At 35.8% G+C, this 14,008-nt stretch overlaps 1 protein-coding gene across 1 annotated transcript; it reads left to right on the forward strand.

The window, feature by feature from the left end:
• Nucleotides 1-1,140: 1,140 nt before the first annotated feature.
• On the forward strand, nt 1,141-3,249 carry LOC121253567. The gene is made up of 4 exons (XM_041153566.1): nt 1,141-1,152; nt 1,545-1,695; nt 2,224-2,423; nt 3,163-3,249. Exons 1-4 carry the CDS (start codon nt 1,141-1,143, stop codon nt 3,247-3,249), a joined length of 450 nt encoding a protein of 149 aa, XP_041009500.1.
• The last annotated feature ends 10,759 nt before the right edge of the window (nt 3,250-14,008 follow it).

The raw sequence follows: 14,008 nt of genomic DNA on the forward strand, positions 1-14,008 counted from the left end.
CAGTGCTCTGATAAGTATTCATTGTGTGGAAAGAAACTGTAGGGATGGTGGTAAGCAGGGATGGTGGTAGAGTCCCGCTTGTGATTCCCTCCTACGGTGTACGCGGTAGGGATGGTGGTAAGCAGGGATGGTGGTTGTGTCCCGCATGTGATTCCCGCCTACGGTGCACGCAGTAGGGATGGTGGTAAGCAGAGACGGTGGTAGAGTCCCGCCTGTGATTCTCGCCTACAGTGTCCGATAAATAGTTTGTTTTGTGTGAATCATTTTCTGGGAGAATGACAGACTATGTTTTTGGGCCAAAATGAGATTTTGGCGTGTGTTGGAAATAATCATTTTTCTGAAAAAAAATGGTATTTTATGGCTAAGCGTATTTTGTCATATGCATGCATGTTGGTTGCATTAATATGTTTTTATCCTAAGAGTTGTTTGGTTTATACTACTTACCTGTGATACCATTTTATGGTATCGCATATTTTGATGCAGATGAGGATGACGAGCCTTAGCTTGGCTGCGTTAGCGGAGTGATCTGGGATTGCTCCTGTTTATCGAGATTCGTTTTTATCAATTATTTATGTATTGCTTTTGTAATATATTTGGGATGACTGTATAACTTTTTAAAGATAATTTGTTTTAAATATTTGTATTTAAATTTCTGGTACTTAGTTGACTTGTTTATAATATTTGCTGCGATTTTTACTGTGCACCTTTGCATGTTGCACACACTTGAGCACATTTTGTTGGGATGCGTGACCGTGTTGTTATCATCCTGACGTCACGATTCCTTTGTTTTTGTACGTGAGAGTCGGGGCATCACACAACTAGCCATGAATGAGGAGGGATCGATCAAGTGGGAGGAAGAGAAGAGAGAGTAAAGGTGGAGGAGGTCAGTTGTGGGGAGAGATACTTAAAGCGGACGAGCCTCGAAACATGTCTGCCATCGTGTGAGGGAAGAGATCCTCCATTTTCAAAGATCGTCTAAATCTACTAGCCAATCCACCCATCTCCAAGAGAATTTGCTTCTCCTCTTCCTCTCCCTTATGCTTCTCATCATCCAGGTCCAACCACTCTTCCTTTCCTTCCCATTCCTTCAATCACTCGCCACCACACTTTATCGAACACCTTAGGGCCGTTTTTCCTCACATGGATCAGAAGGTTGGTTTTTACTTTTTATTCCTTTCGGTTATTAAATTTGAAGTAACTTTTTGTCTTATCTAAAATGATTATTACAGATCTTAGGTCGATATTTGATATTTTTTTTTCAAGATTTTGTTTCCTAAACAAGGATTCCTTTTTTTTTTTTTTTTTTTGGGTTTTTATGAAAAGTCTCATCTAGAGAGGATAAAGTAAGAGGAAATAACAAGCTGTATAGTGGCTCCTCAATTGTTTTGAGTAATGACTCACTAGTGGCATAAGTAGTATTGGAATAATTGAATATATGTGTAATCTTTTTAAGCCAAAGCTTTGAAATTGAAGGGTGTGGATCACATCTGCTTGTGGCAATATGAGTAGCTTCTAACCATCTGGGGGAGTTATCATTCTTGTAGCTTCTCGAGAGAGCACTTGAAGAATGCGATGATGATTTGGATTCAGCTATCAGAAGTTTGAACGAGTTTCGTTTAGGATCTACTGATAATAACTTGGGCTTTACTACAACCAAGTGTGATGTAACATTGGAAGCCAATGTTCAATCACTAGGTATGCGTAGGCAAATGTTTTGAATCGATTGGTTGAAACTGACTTTGATGGTTGTTTCTGAATTACTTTGGATACACTAATGAATGGGGATACCTTTTAGTAGGTCTGTGTAAAGACATTGTCTCCCTCATTATATAGATGAGACATTTGCTTCAATTGAAGTTTAGGTATACTCTAGCTGAACATTAAACATTGAATTGTGGTCAACTTCTTTTCACACTAAATGATATAATTTTGATGTACCATATGCCTTGGGTCTTGAAGTACGTGATTTTTAAGCGAATTGTGCTTATATGAAGTACCAGATCTTTAGACAAGGAGATATATTGTTTCAAGTGCGCAGGAGAATATAAATTTAAAGCGAATTACTAGCAGAGACTAACCACTACCAAAGAAAGAAAGTGTCACTTGCAAGCCACCTTTGGTCATCATCCATTTGCTAGTCTCCCTTGGTTTTCCAAATCTGAGGCTTGTGACTAGTAAGCAGTGCTAATTCTTAATGGGCTTAAGTGCAATGTTTTGTTTTAGGTGAAGTGACAACTAATGGACATGTTGTCGCTGATGAGAAGCTATCAACTCCGCAGAACCCTACCATGGATGCCACTGACTGGGTGGAGTTATTTGTTAGAGATATGATGAGTGCCTCCAATGTAGATGATGCTAGAGCTCGTACTTCAAGAGTGTTTGAGATTCTAGAGAGATCCATTCATGCACGTGCAAGTGCAAAGGTAGCCCAAAGCCTTCAACAGGATGTTTATTAATCATTGTCCCTGTTAATATTATTGTGGTTATAGTTTTTAGTACTATAATGCAGAATGTATTGTAATTTTTGTCCTTGGTCTATCTATTTTTTTCTTCTTTTGTGTGCAAGAGAAAGGCAGAGGGAAGTGCAAGTGCAAGGGGTGCCAGGGTAGTTTGTTGTTTTGGGGGGATGAGGGGGGATAGAAAGTGACGACTCATATTTGATGATGGTTTCTTTATTGGATTGTTTGTACTTATGGTTGTTCCTTTTGTAGGAAAAATAAGATGATGAAAGAACAAGTAGAAAGACATATTTAGGAAAATACAATTCTCAAGCGAGTAGTGTCTATTTAACATGATCAGAAAGAGTGTGAAGATAGGAACCAAGAGTTACAAAATCTGAAGCAACTGGTGTCCCAGTACCAAGAGCAATTGAGAACACTAGAGGTTTAGCTTACAAATCTAATTATTTCTTGAGTCTGTATATGATCTCATGATTGGATTGAACTTTTGCTTATTATCCACTTCATTCTCGGATTGTTCTATGGAATATATTGTTTGGCAGGAAAATGACCATAAATGGTGCGATATAGTCTTACTACATCTATTATTTTGATCGATCCTTTGATCTTTACAATCGTTGCATGATTAAGCTATATTTTGACTTTTACTCTTGAAATTGCTTGTGTATGATGATTATTGTTTGATTTCATGATGCACTACCAGGTAAACAACTATACATTGACTATGCACCTGAAGCAGGCTCAGGAAAGCAACTCCATCCCGGATCGTTTCCATCCCGATGCGTTTTAGTGAACCTTGTATACGTTAATATGACATTGTTGATGGTTGATATGTGAGCCTGCTTTCAAACACTGCTAAAAAATTTGTATGAATCAATGTTTTAAATATCGTATTGTACAATACCGGTTAGTACAACTGGAATTTACCGTGCCGGAACAGTAACTGGCACGAGGCAGGTAGGTTTTTCGTATCGAGTCAAATACTAGTCATTTCGGTGCGTTTCAGTCAATACCGACTGGTTTTTGGTGTATTGGCAAATTCGATGCGTTTTGGTGTACCGACATGGCTATGGTATTTTTGTAATTAATGTAAAAATTATGACTTTTTCTCGTAATTTTTACTCCAATTCTCATATCTAAATATTCTTATATGTATTTTAACTTTTTAAGACTTGCATTAATGTTATTTTGAAATATAATTTATACATTTATAATTAATTTATCCATATATAGATTATCCCAAAATAGTACTGGTACCGAAATATTTCATTCTAGTGCCTTAACCGAAATGGTTATCGAAACAGAATTCAAAACTTCGGTACGAATTATTTGTAGGCAGTTCAGAAGGTGTTCTATTACGCTGATTGGGTCTTGGGTGTGCAGAAGTTTCCTATTTTATATGGAAATGGAAGAAAGTTATTGATGACAGAAATTTAGTTACATTTGAATATATTGTTAAGGATGATTTATCTTTTCCAGTTGTTTCCTCGAATTTTACTATATACCATGCTCTCATCCTACTTCCATCACACTATCCTGATATGACCATACACGCAAGATCTAGAGAGTGATGGTGTTCAAATCCGTATTCTCTCATTTTGTTTGTTTAGTCCCTCATATGTTGAGATTTGTTTTTTGTATGGAATCTACACAAGTTTCTAATACAACAATGTCAAATCAATCAAGAAATACCGACGAGACCCATATACAACTAGCACCATGTCTAACAAAAGTACAAGGTAGGATTGTCAATTGGCCATCCACACCGAAAAACTAATTCCACTATGAATACAGGTTGTAGATTTTGCCGTTCTCTATAGCTGACACCTACTTTTTGGATAACAAAGTAGATAACCTAAACAAGGAGTACCACAAGACATCAGTTAAGCTCTCTCTTCTCTCTCTCATGTGTTACTTAGAAAAATCTCTCCTCAAACATATATAGTTTGAAAATAACACAGTCCAACCATTAATTTTTCATGCAATTTGAGATGCCACTAAATGGCTTACAACATAATGTATTGGACAACCAACTGTAAAACAAAATCAACTCACCTCTATCCCCTCACCCAGCCACAGAGCGAGAGAGAGAGAGAGAGAGAGAGAGAGAGAGAGAAGGCCACAAAAACTAAAAAAGAAACCTCCATCAGAATTCGCATCTAAGCACCATCCCAACAGGTTAATTGACATTGACTCAAATCACACAAATGGTAGTAATTTTCAGAGTTCTCATTAAAAAAACTCATTAGGCAATAAATGTGGACATACATTAATGGTTGCCACATCCTTGTCAGTCTACAATCCCTTTAATTAATTAGCTATGATTTTTTAAGTTTGCCCCCAATTTATTGGTATATTAAAAAAAAAAAAAAACACTCGGATCTGCTTCCTTAAAAGGAGTAAATCATTAAGCATATCTTTTATCTCATGCTTTAAAAAAGATCTTCTATAGCAGAAATTATGACTTCTGGCTGCCATTGATTTATGTAGAGTGAACCAGTTGACACATCTAATCCAACTTATAAATGGTTAGATGTTATAACCATTAAGTTATAATGTCTCACAAACTTATAAATGGTTAGATATTATAGAATTCTAAGAAAAAATGAGACCATCCGGCCAATGCATTGGAAAAGTGAACATTTGCCCCCACAAACAACCATATATAATTACAAACATACAACCATTAAGCACGGGCAATGCTTCATGGCCTTGGAAGTTGATCAGTAATTCACAAACTAAGGTTAGGACCTCACTGATAGTAAAGTGAGTGGTGAGTCTAGAACCTCAAACAAAAAAAAAAATGCAGAAAAAATACTTTAAGTGTACTGCGATCTTGAGACCCTGAATGCTTGAGCAATTGAAATAAAAGTGCCCCAGCCCTTCATATAAGGCATGATTATTTTTTTTTCTCAAGTACAGTGATAGCACAAAAATACAGTTTGATTAATGATTTATGACACTTCATCATTCAATTAGCCTTTTTGATAAAAGTATATCTACCATCTCCATGCATTTATCACTTTTAGAGCATTAGCATCCTTTACACCGACGTCTCTAATTACGGGGACAGTCCCCTTTTTGCCCAAAAACCATCAAAACTAGGAACATGCTACCACAAATATTGTTATCATCAAGATACACTAACCATCGAGTTTTAACAACATGATGATTAGAAAACCAATTTCAATAAAATTCCTTACCTGTCATTCACATGTCGGTAGAAGCAAAAAATCTAAACCCATTCCTTATATATATATAGATTGGGTACTACATGCAATCTTTTGGAGATTTGTGGGAAGGGAGACTCCTTGAAATGAAATGAGATAACTCAGTGAAGCGATACGTGATGATCAAACTGATGAGTAAGGAAGACCACAATTGATGAGATTTACTATGAAAGACCCAAGTCTAGTTTACGGATATAATGAAACAAGGGAGAGAAGAGATTTAGTAAAATAACGTTTACACGAAGTCAGCGTTGGATGCTCCAGCCGAGTATTCTCGATATGGTTAAGGGAAAATTTCAACCGTGGGACAGGTTCCAACTCGTGGACACCGAGTCTATGCTCACTGTGAAATGACCTCCTCGAACCAAGCCCTAATTTTAGTAATGCCGAGTCTATGCATCATTAGCTGCCATTTATGATCATCGCGAATATTTAGTAATGCCGCATGTAAATTTTTTGCAACGCTACAACTAGAGTGGTAAATACGTATAATTTCGTGCCACAAAGGTGTGGCGAAAATTTTGGGATGCAAACATATATTTCTTGCGTCGAATATTTGCAGCGAGAAACATCGTAGGAATAGAGATGAATATTTGCGTCCATTTATTGGCGTCGTAAATGGCTGGGCATCGCTGCTAACATACAATATCAATTGCCACAAAAAGTATTGTTTGAGACGCAAATATAAAGTAGTGGCACTCTTTTGTGTCACAAAAACTTTTTCTCGCAGGTATAGATATATGTATTAGTATTTGCGGTGTGGATATATGGACGCAAATAGATCAATTTGCATTATTATCGGCGAGATAATTATATAAACCCAACCCGCATTCTATGAGTAATTAAAACCTGAGTAGCAGCAGAAGAATGCAGCAGTGGATACATATAGCTAGGTCGCAAACTTGAAATTGTGAAATTGAAACAGATTCAATTTCAACTAAAAATATACATGCATCAATATTTCATTTGGAAGGCAACCATCTATACATGCACATAAATTAATTACCTCCCTTTTTGAGAATTAATTAATTTCATCATCCAAGTGAGTGATGTACCGATCACTCTATACATCTACCAAATACATGACGTCCACCAGGTACTGTTAAATAAGTTCAAGCTAGTTCTGAAACTCAATGAAACTAGTTTGCACATTTAATACAAGACAACATTAATATGTGCTATACACGTACACTATATATATGTCATGTGGCAGTAACATTTGACTCCTCTCTATCTTGGAAGCATGGGATGAAATTGAACCACAACTTCTAGATCCCATGATCTCTTTAGCAATGACCCATCAGCTGGCAGTATTGTAATATACCTTTTTCTACATCCATGTTTTGTAAGAATTAAATAAACCAAGTAATATATATATATATATAGATATATTTATATGAATGAAAGACCAATAATCTAACATTAAATAAGTTGTTTAACTAATCAAATTAATATACCATCAACAACAATGCCTATCAGCTCTCAGCTTGTTAAATAAACTTCCAATGGCTCATTTAACCCCATGTATATGTCAAAACTAATAAATACTGCATTATTGTTCATGTAGTGGACATGATAGGTTTGCACCTAAGAACATTCAAACGTATGTTAATTCTACTTATAGTATACATGAAATATGACATGATTTCATTACTAAATTAGAGAGATCAGTACATGATTGCAACCAACTGGAAATATAATCTTTGCAGGCAATAAAGACCATCATACCAGCAGTTTCCTAACATATATAGCTCAATGCTCTCAATTCATACTACAAGTATCAAACTATATATACACATACCAAGTTGCATCACCTATCTATATATCATTGAACCACTACAATTTATAGAAGAATCGTAACACCTCAAGTTAAATAAAGCTGAGTAAAGGCCAACATATTAACTACATAAATAAGAACATGCATACCCATTATTATCAGGCTCCAATTATAGTCGAGTTTACAGACCATATAATTATCCATGGCATAGAATGAAGTAGCCAAAAGTATTAACCTCAATTGCAAATAAATTAATTCATATATGTCAGTCATGTGGAGTTCTTCAGTGATACCTGTTTCAAAAGCTGTCACCCCCACAACAGTACACTTCACATGATCAATATCTCCATGTAAAGAATGCAATATATATGGCACAAGCTGTCCCCGGCCTCTTGCAGTGCTCCATGGCTACAATAGCATTTCATACAACCCATTGCCTAATCTTTTGTATCTTGCAAGATCTGGATGTTGCTTATAAGCAAAAGTTAATATCAATGCACAGTCCCTTTGGTCTATGGCTTACATGAAGTGCGTATATTTATGACTACGCATCAATGCAAATAAATAGGCATAGGCATAATTCCTCTTTGATATGACCGACCACCCAACCATGAGTCTAGAGAAGCCACTAACAAAATTACCACAGACAACCACCCACTAGCTGGTAGTACGTCATCCCGTTGCCTCTCAAAAAACCAAAAAATCCCAAAAATGTGTTCTATACCAAAGTTAGACAGCTCCCGGTGTCTCCCTCGGAGACTTTCCTTGGGGCAGCTGCTGTGACATTGAGTATGTCATAAATTTATCAAACTCCGTTTGCTTGACCAATATTTCATCAACATTGGCCTTTAGTGCCTCAAATTAGGCCTTGTAAAACTGCATATCCTCTGACAAGACACCTCTATTCTCGGGATTAATCATTGTTCCTGATGTTACGGGCATCACCTTCTCTCCCAAACCCCTTTCATAGCCTGATCTTCTCCCTAGAACCTCCCTGAATACTGCAGCAGCTGCGTCCTTAGTCCTCTCTTCCGGTTCCATCTCATTCAACTTCTCTACCATTTTGTCCTTTCAAAATAACGAAAAATAATATGTTCAGTTTAAGTCCTTGGTAGTTAATAACAAAACAAGATCCAGCCTAGGTAGTTAATATTAAGTTAATTACAACTTAATATTACTGGGTACTTCCCCTGAGATCAGCACATGTAACTCACATACAGCTCTTCAGACATGTTGGTCACAAACCCATTTTTCTTCTTTGACCAGTGAGTCTCTTTAAAAAAATCCACCAGATTAGTAACACCATCTTGCTGAAACAACCAATTAAAAATCTAATTTCATGGACCAGCTTTTATGGGTGTCATACTTGAATTAACAATTCTAATATAATGCTGAAATTAGGACTCATACACATAACCACATATGGCATTATTACCTACTCGGCGAGTATTCGAACAAAGGACTTCCTGCCAGTAGTATGGTTGGTTCGTTGTAATGCCCTATTTGCCTTGTATTGCAACGACAAGGCCTAGTCCAGATTTCAAACAACACCACATGAGTTAAATCCATATTATTACTTTCTAATGCACATATCATTGAAAAATATCCAACATTTATTAACAAATGAAATTTGCTATTTTCTAGTTAGCACCAAGCAGTAAACACTGAGATTTTGTACCCCAATCACCACGATTTTACCTTAAACTCCTTGCTACCCCAGCGCATGCACAATTTCCTCCAAACTGCTTCATCCACCATGGGGGTCCCTCTAGCAACAGCAACTTTATGGCTTCCATACCCGAGGTAGATTTTGTGTAAGTCATAGTGGAAAGAATTGAACCTCCTACGTAGTTGCTCAGTAACCGTCTTACAATGGTTTTGTTTTTCCCATTGTATAATAAAGTCAGCCTAAACACCCACAAATTAAATCATAAATGTGGTTTAAATAAGTATACAAAAAGAACCACATGAAGATCCACATTGAAGTGTCTACTCAATTTACTTACTTGGACGCGAGAACACAACTCCTCTTGTTCAACTTCTGGCATATCATTCCAACGTTGGTAACCCATGTCAGCATAATGCTTGATGATCCATGTGACCCTACCACTAAATAGGCTTGCATTCTCGCATGACACATTTGTGTCCCCATCCTTGATTAGCAACGGAATCGGTCCAATCTTTCTAAGCATGTCAAATTTTGTCATCTTTGCCCATCCCCGACCTTGTTTCTTACTCACAGCTACTAAATTTTATAAAACATCAGCAAAAAACTGGTCATTCCACTTCATATGTATCCCAACAAAAATATCGGTTTGTGACCATATTACAATTTGTATGTGATGCAAATAATTAACACTATCCTATGTCACAAGATCTAGTAAAAAACATCTTTAAATTGTATAACTCTACTTGTACTAGAAGCTTGCTGTTCCGGGAACTCAGTTTCGAATACGCCATCGGGTGGTTGGGTTGAGTCATCCGATGAGGAGTTAGTGTCGTCTCTTAGTGTTGGTACATTTTGTGGTGGAAATGGCTCATCTTGTATTTCTGGCCTGTGGACTAAAGACCCCCTAAATCCTCCCTCCGTCCACGTACTCCTCTTCTTATACTTCGCACCATTTATATAGTGGCACTTATAACCAGTTACCCCTGCTACCCTGCTACTATCTTAGCTACATTCATAAACTCATCATAATGACTATCATTAATTATAAAACATAGAATTATATATACCCCGAGCATCTTATACATTCACAATATATAGTTAATAATGCCTATCACATTCTTGAACATCTGTGAAATTTCTCAAACTTTCACCCACCAATTGTTGTGTTCATGAGTAAAATATATATAAGCATGCCAGAGAAACTGTATATATCATGTTCACAACAAATCATGTTATGTAAAGCCACGTGATTCATCATGTGGTCCCTAGTTCTAGGCCAGGTTACCAAAATCCTAAACCTAGTATATATATAGGCAATTATGATCTTTAGCTACATGATATTATATATTTGTAAACATTTGTAAGGATCAATTAAATTTATAAGGAGTTAAAGATCTATCATCCTAATCATCATCAGAATTAGTAATATTATTTTTGTCTCATCAAGTACTCCGAAGCTATTGTGATCCTTTAGAAATGATGCAAGGTCGTATTCGGGGCTTAGTACTTTGTATGGATAAATTTAATTGGGTATTCTTTATATTCGACATTGATGTAATTTTCTAGTTTGTGTTGGTAGTTGTAATTATGGTTGTTTCTCCACCTCAGTGAGGGATTCTTAATAATAAGAGGCCTGACCTTGGCGTTTATTAAAAAAAGAAAAAATCCATTAGAAATTGTCTTCATATACATGCACATCCACATGCCCTGTAAACTATATATGCTTGCTCGAGCACATATATGCATTCAATGACTCACAACAACTACTAAAAAATACAACTATATATATATATATATGATCAATATGGGAAGATATTGATCAGTAAATATCCTAATAGTGGGCTGGGCAAAATAAAAACACAGGTATACCTCCCTCTTAAAAATGTATCAACCACACACAATGCCTTTGGCACCCACAATGGAATAGGACTCCTAGAATATCCCATCCAAATTCAGTTGGTTTAGATATTTGAAACCATCTAGATGCTCCTGATAGTTGCTGGTTTTTTTCATGGGGGTTATATACTTTTTATGTGTTAAATGGAGTTGTGTGACTTCAAAAGACTTTAAGATGCAGTTTAAATGAAATAGGTAACTCTATATATATATATATATATATATATATATGTGGGTAAACTACCACGCATAGAAAAAATTTTAGAACATCTCTTCATGGGGAATGGTAATTAAATGTCCCATGACATTGAAGTAAACATAGGAAACCTAGCTAGGACTAAGGTCTGTGTTACCTCTTAGAACATGATGAAATCAAGAAAATAGGTCAAAACTTTTGCAGCTTACCTATAACTTGTGAGAATGGGTTTCCTACATTCAACATACCCGCACAAGGATGCTCTGCTATCCTTGTAGTATACCACAAAAATGGCAAGTCACTTCGCAGCACCGAAAGATCCAAATGATCCTTTACATCGTTGGCTTAAAAACCCACAAGCAAATCATATGCGATTTGAAGAAACCAAGAGTAAAACAACTATGCTACGAATTGGCGTTCATTTTCCATATTATAAGGCATGCAAGAAATTTAATATGAACCTTTCAATGAATCGAAGGACATCCCATGAACAAGCATGACCCCAAATCACTACTAGAAGATACTTAAATGGCAGCAAGGAAATATATTTTACCTACCGTGAGGTCTGAAACCACAGGCTGCACCATAGTTGGTCTGCTTAATCCTTGCGTCCTTGCAAACTGGGGTTCTTCTGGGTATGTAGGGGAGTTTAAATGTATTATTATTGCAATTCCTTTACTTTCTACACAAATCAGTTTGCTTGTTGGTTTAACATGTACACGAAATGGCGTAAATCACCTGGGATTACACATTTGCCCCTCAACATGGTCACCAAGCCCGGCTAACTCATTTCACTTTCCCGCCTATGATTATTTGGAAGATTGCTTTTTATGTTGAAATGCCACAAAAGTTGAAATTCATGGCTCAAGTAGTTGATCTGAATATCGAATACTTGTTTTTATGGTAATTATTTGGTAAATTATTATGGTAATTACTTGGTAAATTATTTTGGATTAATAAATTATTCTTGGCATTAAAATTTTTTTCTTTACAATAATACATTTTTCTTTGCATTAACAAATTATTTTTTACATTAAAATTTTATCAATCGCCGTAATTATAAGTATTGAAAATGTATATTATAAGAAAGATAAATAATAATATTGTTTTATAAATTAAATAACTTTGTTCGTTATTGGCTTTTAGATCCCATTAAAATAAATACGTCAATATATATTAACAATTAATGTGATTGCTTAGGGAAATTAAATGGACCGTCTGATCTTTGCATTACAACAACGAAAATGTAATTGAGGGCGTATTGTTAGAATTTAATTTTATAAATAACACCCTTACACTGAGAGTAAAAATATATTACTATTATAATTATTATATTTCTGTTTAAAATTTTTCAGCATAAATAGTTTCGAACATATTTAAAAAATCAGTGATTCTACCCAATACAATATCTAGAGGGGGTGAATAGATGTACTTTATCATTTTCTGGTCTAATAAAAAATATTGACATGCAAGCAATTAAATAATGAAAAAAATCACACAAATATTCAACACAAAGATTTGGCAAGGAAGTGAAATTAACTCATTTGAAGAACCTCTTCAAAATCTAAAACCACTCCTGACCAAATCCACTATAGAAACTTTAATTGTTACAACCAATTTAGAGACACTCACAAAATATTTGTAGTTCCTAATAAACTGCTAACTGCAACACCACGAGTGACCCGCTCAATCGATCTCTACACGCATGTAGTGTGCCGAAACTCCGACCTTTCTATAGTATCCCATGAGAACCTCTTGCTCTCTGCATCCACAGCAGCTCCGGAAACCTTCCAATGGACTCAACTGTGCTTTTATCTTGAGTGTGATTAATTTGGTGGAGGTATTATATATATTTTCCAAGAAATTTGACTTTGAATGTGGGGGAGAGTTTCTCTCAAATGCTCTTGGAAGAGGACTCTATTTTTGCTCTGTTTTTCCACATAAAGGGAGGAATGAAATGGAAGAGGACTTTTTGCTCTATTTTTCCATGTAAAAGGAAGAATGAAATGTTTCCTTTTATACTTCCTAAGAGAGAGGCGCTTAAATCTAAGGCAAATTAGGTTTTCCGAACATTGGCTCGAGCGAAGTGTCGAGCCTAGTCGAGCGAAATTTCTGGGTTGAGTTCGCTCGAGCTATTGGTCAAGCCTAGTCGAGCGAACTCTCTGACTTGAATGTAGCTCGAGTGACATGTCGAGCCATGTCGAGTGAACTCTTTGACTTGATGTCACTCGAGCTATTGGTCGAGCCATGTCGAGCAAACTCTCTGACTTGATTTCACTCGAGCGAATAGTTGAGCCATGTCGAGCAAATCTTCTGTTTGTGTTCTGCTCAGCCTTGTTTTCACTTTACACATTTCAACACTTGTTACAACACAATTTTACAAAACTTTTCACAAGAATATGTCAACACACTTATTTTTACATTAACAATAATGTATGATAATAATTTCTTTTTACGAAATTATTTAGATATACGATAATTTCGTAATAATTATATTATATTTTACGCATTTCTATTCCAAAAGCAGGCCCACATGGGTACAATATTTCCGAACAAATGATATACCATAAATAACTAATGCATTTTTTTTTTTACATATGAAAACAAATATCCATAGTTTGTGACTTGTCATAAAATATTACTATATTTCAATTTTTTGAAATATCAATAAGCATTACATGTTTACATGCTTTTCCCAAACTAATCATGCTACTAATTTTTCAATTGGTTGATGTGAAATACACAATTCACAAACATGCTTCCATGTCTTTAACAAATTTG

Source organism: Juglans microcarpa x Juglans regia, chromosome 2S (assembly GCF_004785595.1).
Source record: "Juglans microcarpa x Juglans regia isolate MS1-56 chromosome 2S, Jm3101_v1.0, whole genome shotgun sequence".
Lineage (NCBI taxonomy): Eukaryota > Viridiplantae > Streptophyta > Magnoliopsida > Fagales > Juglandaceae > Juglans > Juglans microcarpa x Juglans regia.

What these genes read in the sequence shown, in the direction of transcription:
- LOC121253567 (XM_041153566.1), top strand. An exon ending in AGCCAATGTTCAATCACTAG is followed by an intron (nt 1,696 to 2,223) that starts GTATGCGTAGGC and finishes GTTTTGTTTTAG; the next exon opens with GTGAAGTGACAACTAATGGA. An exon ending in ATGCACGTGCAAGTGCAAAG is followed by an intron (nt 2,424 to 3,162) that starts GTAGCCCAAAGC and finishes ATGCACTACCAG; the next exon opens with GTAAACAACTATACATTGAC.